Genomic DNA, 7,664 nt, shown 5'->3' with positions numbered 1-7,664 from the left:
TCTTTGATTTTTCCCATATTTACAACCTTCTGTTTTCCTTTCTTCAAAGCTTCAAGAAATGCGGTCTGATAGGCGGTTATGCGCTCCCGCCCTGCCGCAGTCTGGAAATCCCAGTTGGGATCCGCAGTCGGGGCTAAGCCTCTTACTGTGTCTTCGGGACGTCCGTCTGATCCGGCTCCTAATCGAGCTGCCTCCTCCATGTTTAATTGTATTTGCCGGCGTTCTTCAGTGGTGAAAAGAATAGAGGCTAGGTGCCGGATGTCAGCCCAGTTAGGATTGTGGGCAGCGAAAATGCCCCGTAAAAAGTCTACCATCTGTTCTGGCTTTTCAGCATATGATGGCCCCAGCTGTTTCCAATTAAAAAGATCGCTGGATGTGAAAGGTATATAAGTAAATAATCTTATTGTTTGCGTAGTACGATGCTCGTTTTCTTCAGTTGGGACTACGGGAACAACAGTTGATGTTTCCCTGATTGGTAATTGCAAACTAGCTGCAGCTTGGGTCTTACTGCGAGTTCCGTCTGACACGGATGCCTCGCCGCTGCCTTCTTCCTTTGCGGTCGCCGTTCCGGGTCGTTCTTCATGAGCTGGTGCCTCCCTTGGATCAGCTTGCGCATTGGAGGGGACTGGGGGGCTTGGTGGCGTGGGATATGTGGGGGGGTAACTAGGGGCATATGGCGGCGGCAAAATATTTTCAGCGTCGGGCAATGCTGGAGGCGGCAGGGGTTTAATTTTTTTTTCTGGAGTCCGTGGATTCCCTTGTACTACAAATATGGCCGCCTCAGCTGACGCATGCTCTGTAGAGTCCAATATGGCCGCTTTGCCCTTTCTCTTCCGGTTTGGGGATTTCCGGTCTCCCATCTTACATGCTTGAGCCACCATTACGAGGGCGGCTCCCTCTACTAGTTTCTTCGCCCAGGATGGAGGATTTTCAATAACCGCGATCCACGCGGTTATATATGGTATATCCTCAGGGCAACCCGGATTCCCTTGTCGTATAACTATTTTCTGAACCCGTGTGGCCGTTTGGAAATTAAAGGTTCCTGTAGGAGGCCAATTTACACAGAAACCGGGCCACTTATGGGTGCATCGTTGAATCATTCCGGGTTTTGTACATTTATGGTCATCGAACACTTCACTATAGTGTTCCGTCATGACTTTTAATGGAGTCGACCCGCTCCCTCCCATTAGGATAGAATTCACAGACAAAGGAGGGAAGGGAAGACGGATAGGTAAGGGGTCCGTATCCGTCAGACACAAAGGGTCACAATTGCCCCGACTAGAACGCGGTCGCCCGGTCTAGAACTGCGAGGCCATTCACTCTCTTTCACACAACAAGAAACCTATTCCCACTGTCGTATACGCTACTTATTATTTCCAGACAGATTATTATTTCCAGACAGATTATTATTTCCAGACAGATTATTATTTCCAGACAGATTATTCGCGTGGTCTTCGGAGCATAATTCCTACTAACACACTGCGTGGGGTGTGATCAAGGCCCCCTCGGTCAGCCAGAAAAGACCGGGCTATTTCCTGAGCTAGCTAGTCTTTACTTATTTCCAGATTCCCATAATACTCGCCTGCAGGGGTCTTCCGATCGTCATGAAAGCCTTCTTCCCGGATCATCAATCCAGAGGTCCCGGCAGAATTTCTGTGGAACGATCCCCTCAGAAACCTGATCGCTGAACTCAGCGGTGGCCACTCACCAGGTATGTCTGGGGGACTGCTCCGCCTCCAAACTACCGGACCTTCTGGAGAGCTAAAATAGCGTCTCCGGTACCTCCTGGCTGAGCTCGCCAATGTAACCGTCTGTTTTTCTGTCAGTAAGGAGGTCCAGACAACTGATCCGCAAAGATAGACTTTTATTGCCAGCAAGATGCAGCTAAGACAACGGCTTAGTACAACTGCATGCCACGCCCCCTCTGGGGCAAACCTTTATACATTTTACAGTTCTTATCTTTCACACATGCGTTCTGGTTTTGCTGAACAAACATTTTACAAACTGCTGAGCAAGCAATAGCTAGCGTGGTCTCTAGTAGGTGTAGCTTATGATCAGACTATTGTTTCGTCATTTAATTGACGGGTTAGACATTCGCGATAGCGTTCGTATTAATACAATACAAAATATAAATCCAAAATGGAGTTACGTTCACTAAACGTTAGTGCGTAAGTACGTCATTACGTATTAGGTTCCGTTTGCGTTGCAAATGTTAGTAAATCAAAAATGGCTGTGCGTTTCACTGCAGCATGATGAGACGAGAGGCGTCACAGCTGTGCATTGTTCAGGGGTTCATGGAATCGAACTCCTTCAAGAGCATGAACAGATCTCCGGCTATGAGGGGGGTAGAGGGCACACGTTTTCACCACTGAGCCCTCCCTCTAGCACCAACTGCTTTTTTTTAAAGTCCACTCCTGAGCCAGGCTCCTGGACTGAAAACACTCAACTGAGGTAGAGACCCACTGATGTCACCTCAGGAGCTCAAGCAGTGTCCAGTATTTTTTCTTTTTTTTCCCTGTAGGGAAATGCATGTCCACGTCTGCTGGAAGTGGACAATACAGGTGGTCTGATTTATTTAAACATTTTATATACTGTCATTCCATGTATAGATCAGGGCTGTATCTCCAAAACATCAACTTTACTCCGTCTCCATCTGCTGGTAGCGGTGCATAACCCACTTGTAGAGTGCAAGAGGAAACGAGTTAAGCCCATGCACCTCTCTGCACTGGGAATAACTAATATTTTGATTAATAAGGGATGTGCATGCAAAAGTGCTAGGCTGTGCACACTTTTTTTTTTTGCACAACTCTTTGTTACATCAGAAGTTCTAAGTGTAAGCACAAAATGTTCACAGACCCAAACAGCAACATCTGCAGCAAAGCTTAGTACACCTATTACATCAGGGCCTCATCTACATTCACAAGTGCTGCTGTAGCTAGTCAGCACCCTATACATATTGTTTTTTGGCACTTCTCCAAATTTCAAGCAAGAATCACGTCACCAGCGCTCCGTTTACAGTGATACGTCTAAAAACTAGCGGGAAAGGAATAGAGGGGGTGGAGCCGACATGAGAGAGACTCTCCCAGTCAAGAGCATCTTTTTTCATTTCTTCCGTTGGGAAGGAACACCGCGTGGCGGGCGCGAGTGCGCGCGCGCGCGTTCAGGAAAGAGACGATGCAGCATGGTGGCGACGTCAGTAGGCGGGCTCGCATGCCGCATCCTTGCGTCATCAGCCGGCGCGCGCTGTGTCAGCGGCTACGGCTGCTGTGAGAAGGAAGCGAGAAAGGGAAAAAGATAAGCGCGCGTGTGCGTGCGCGAGCGAAGAGAAAGAGAGGTGAGCGGTGCGAGCCACCCGCCGACTCTCGAGCTCACCCGACGCTCACAAGGAGTTACCGACACCCGCCCCTTCCCCGTCCTGGTGCACCCGGTCTCTGCGGGCAGTGAAAGCACTGCCGCTGAGTCTGAGACGAGAGCTGTTGCGGCCCCCCTCCCACTTCCTTCTCATCCCCTCCCCCTCCCATTGTTTATTCTTCCACCGATTATTTATTGTACCATAGCTTTTTATAACAACAAATTAGACGCAGATTTACCTGTTGGTGTGGAGGATGAGAAAGAAATAGCCCTGCCTTTCTCAGTGTGCTCCGCTGGTGCCGCAGTGGCGCTGGCTGTGGGTCCCCGTGCATTACCGATCCTTCTTCTTTCCCTTCCTCCAGGCTGAGGCTCCCTCCCTCAACCCCGGTGCCGAGACTGAGGAAGGACCATGAGCGGCTTCAACTTAGACCGCTTCCGCTACGAAAAAGGCCCACGGCAGCCGGCGGATGAGGAGACGGTTCCGGGCCGGCACCGTGCGGCCACCCCATTCCGACAGCAGCAGGAGAGCAAGGCCGGTGAGTCGGGACGAAGTGCTGGGTACCATCCTTCAGGGATGAGGGCGAAAACCGACCCCCACATCTTTTATCTTATTTATTTATTTTATTTTATTTTGGTGCACAGTTTTATCTATTTAACTATGACCTCTCCAGTGCGACTGTTCTGTCAACAGGGATACTTTGCTTTGTGCCTTTTTGCGTATTGTCAATATCCCACACAATAGTGCAGCAAGCATAAACTGTTAAAATTCATTGTCTGACAAATAGAAACATCTAATGTAACTTGTAACTCTTGTGAGCTATTTCCTTCTACAATAAAATCTTAAATGAAAGATGAGCTTGAAAAGGTCTAGTTTTGAAGTACTTGCTGCCATTTTTGTCTAGCCCACTCAGAGTAGCTTTGAGTTTAACTTGTCCTGTTTTTGTTTTTTTAAACAATAAAAAGCTCCAAAGAGGAAGTCCTGGTTGATGTTTAATAATTTATTTGAAGCTGATCCTGAAGGTAGCTTTCTGGCAGGTCTGCCTGTGGCCTTACACAGGTGGGCCCTTTTTCCTAACAGAAATCCACAGACTTGCTCACAGTTTTTTACGGTGTCCTTTAGCGAATAACTATGCTCTCTGCCATTAATCCCTATATACATTTTAAAATTTTTTGTTCTAACCCCAAATAACTAAATCTTATACTCTAAACATCCCTACCTTACAAGGGGGACATTTGTTGCAACGCAAAAGACCAATTTTTTTTTTGTTTCTTGTGAGCCCTTGACTATAAGTAAACTTTACTCCACCTCCAGAGCTGGAGTAAATTTTCTGTCATAAAAAAATTGAGGATTGGGTGCCAGGCCTTTGGGCATGCTTTCCTGCTTTGGGCAATAATAGCTAATGTTTTCATTTATATGCAGTTTAAATGTGATGGGCGCCATCCAATATGCTTTGGTTAGGGTGCACGTTTTAGATGCGCTAATCTCCTTGCTGCATCAGATGCTATTATTGCGCATTGGGAACGCTGGCTCAAACCCCAAGTAAACCTGTGTGCTAGACTAGGCACACTTTATTGCATTGTCCTGTGTATTTTTATAGTCCCTTTCATTCCTGATTATTGACAATGAAATTTTCACCTAGTAGTCAACTGTTACGTGTTTTTTGTTAAAGTCTTTATAGCTCACTCTCAGATAAGTGCATATATGTCCTTTTGGATTTTCTTATAGGTGGTCATTTAAACATAGTAATATAGTAATTATCAGCAGAAGAGGATCTGTTGCATTTTTCTTTGGTTACTGTATCAATGTGCATCCTATTCAGTCTCCAGATATCTTTTCTTTGTCCTTACCTCTGCTGTTTGTCATCTTTCTCAAGCATATTTGAATTTTCACCATTTTGGTTATTACCATCTCCATAACTTTCTCATTAAACAAAATTTCTTCAAGTCGAAAATCTATAAAACGTACAAGTTTGGTATCCCTACATCATATTTGTTTCCTCTGCTAGAATGTAGACACATCAGTAAGAACCAGCATATGAGTGCAATGGCTTGGTGAGGATCTATGAATGCTTTCTTGTACTGTAGTGGCCTTTCAATTTTTTTCTTTTATAATTTGTCAAAGATCTGATTCTTTTTAAAATTATTTTTTCAAAATGATAGGCCAGGTCAAATAGGTGGAGGAGTGGTGCTATATGTTAAGAATGACTTAAAGTCAAACAAGATAAGTTACAAAGGAAGCAAAATGCACTGTGGAATTGGCAAACAGCTGTTTATATCTTTATTACAGATTTGCCTCTTGAAATAGTACTAGGATTAGGAGGCACTCCATGAATCTAATATTTTTCACTCGGCGTACAAGTACATTGTGGAATTTGTTGCCAGAAGATGAAGTGAAACCAGTTAGCATAGCTGTGATTTAAGAGTTTTTAGACAAGGAGAGAGTCTATAAACCATTATTAGCCATGGAGACTTGGGAAAGCCAAAGTCTTTCACTGGTTATGAATTAGAAAGATTGAACTTATTTCTTGGTATTCTTTTGGGTTCTTGTGACCTGGAATGGCAAATGTCAGAGACAGGATGCTGTATTTCTTATGTTCTTACTCAAGTTTTAATTCTACAATCGAGCTCTTCTTCAGCTGTAAGGATAGGTTAAATATGGAGACTTTCAATCCAGTTAAAGTATTGTATATTGTGTAGAGGCTGTGTTAAGCTTAAGTGTGTAATGTAGAAGTTAATTTTAATTATGATTGTTAATCCTCACTCTGTATAAAAGTGTGACAGTTTAACTAGATTTTTTCATTTTGGGTTGTTGTTGTAGTACACACAAACTGTTTTTCATTGATTGTGATGCTTTATATTCTCACATTGAGGATGTTTCTCCAGGCCCAGGAGGTTAGAACAGCTGTTGCAGTTAGTGATTTTATTATAGAGGACCTCAAGCGCCAACTAGATACAAGTATAGATAGTGCAGGGCAACGTTTCAGTAGGCCAAATTTAGGATGTTAGGTAGGAAATTGAAATCCAGAACTTCCAGGTTCCCCGTTCCACATGCAGGACCCCAGAGGTAGGCAGAGCTCCATTATCTCTGCATGGATGAGCTGATGGTATAAAGAAGAGAGAGGAATTGGAGAGCCTATTCCTATGGGATGGGCTCCACCTTAACCAGAGAGGATCCAGGGCACTTGTGCTAGCTTCAAAAAAGAGAGAGAGCAGCTTTTAAACTAGAACATGGGGGAAAGCTGACAGTCGCTCAACAGTGCATGGTTCAGAAGGAGGTATCTTCAAAGGATACTGGAAAACCGAGTAAGCTAAAATAACCCAATAGAAGTGGTTGTAAAAGTTGTAACAACCCAGATAATTCCTGAGGGAATTCTGTGCAAAATGTACGCTCTGCAGTAGTGCAGAACCTTTTCCTGTGCAGCTGTGCAGAAATTCCATTTTCTGCGCAGAATTTGGAAAGATGAAGCAGGCCTTGGCGTGCAGTTAGCGGATCCTGTCACGTTTGCGGTGAAGAAGGTGCAGGCCCCGGCATGCCGTGAGCGGAGCCCATCCCACTCAAACCGAAGACGGAGCAGGTCCTGGTGAGAGTGAGTCTGTGTGCGCGTAAGGCTGCGAGCCTGGGGGGTGTGAGAGTATGGGTGTGGGAGCCTATGTTAGGAGATTATGAAGGAGTGTGTCTGTGAGAGAGATTGGGAGCTAGTATGTGTTAAAAAGGGATTGTGTGTATGTGAGGATGTTTGTTTGAAAGAGCCTGTGTGAAGGCATGTGTGTGAGAGAGGGAGCCAGTGGGCAGGGGTGTGAGAGAGAGACATTGGTAGCTTATGTGAGGGTGTATGCATAGAGAAAGGGAGCCTGTTTGAGGGGAAGCGTGTGTGCGAGAGGGAGGTAGCCTGTATGAGGGGATGTGTACGTGCACTGGAGAAGGGAACCTGTGTGTGTGGGAGACGGACAGATGAAGCCTGTGTGAGTGGCAGTACTGAGGGGTCAAACTTTGGGAGTGGAAGGGCTTGAGCCTAGAGGGGGAGGGGAGAGAGAATGGCAGATGGCTGATTTGGGGCAAAGCAAAAAACCACTGGCCAAGGGAGTAGAGAGAGGGTGGAAGAGGCACACTTAGAGTGAACTAGGGAAATCATGCTGAAAATATTTAAAACTCTGCATCTTTACATAATTTTTTTTCTGTATTATGTTTTAAATTACTTACTCATGTATATTGTTTTGACCAATATAAAGTATGCAGAAGTTTGCAGAATTCTGCAAATGTTAAGTTTTTGTTACAGAATTCCCCCAGAAGTACTATTTAAATACAGAGAACG

General features: G+C 45.2%; 1 protein-coding gene across 1 annotated transcript in view; it reads left to right on the top strand.

Annotated features, from left to right (window-relative positions):
* The first annotated feature begins 3,183 nt into the window (after window positions 1–3,183).
* Window positions 3,184–7,664, top strand: part of SMARCAD1 (SWI/SNF-related, matrix-associated actin-dependent regulator of chromatin, subfamily a, containing DEAD/H box 1) — a 470,565-nt gene continuing 466,084 nt past the window's right edge. The window contains exons 1-2 of the mRNA XM_029597690.1: window positions 3,184–3,334; window positions 3,714–3,887. Coding sequence (XP_029453550.1) covers window positions 3,761–3,887 — 127 coding nt within the window. The 5' untranslated portion in view covers window positions 3,184–3,334; window positions 3,714–3,760. The remainder of the gene's footprint in view (window positions 3,335–3,713; window positions 3,888–7,664) is intronic.

This window comes from Rhinatrema bivittatum, chromosome 1 (genome assembly GCF_901001135.1).
Source record: "Rhinatrema bivittatum chromosome 1, aRhiBiv1.1, whole genome shotgun sequence".
In the NCBI taxonomy this organism is placed as follows: domain Eukaryota; kingdom Metazoa; phylum Chordata; class Amphibia; order Gymnophiona; family Rhinatrematidae; genus Rhinatrema; species Rhinatrema bivittatum.
This window is presented reverse-complemented; position numbering and strand designations above follow the sequence as displayed.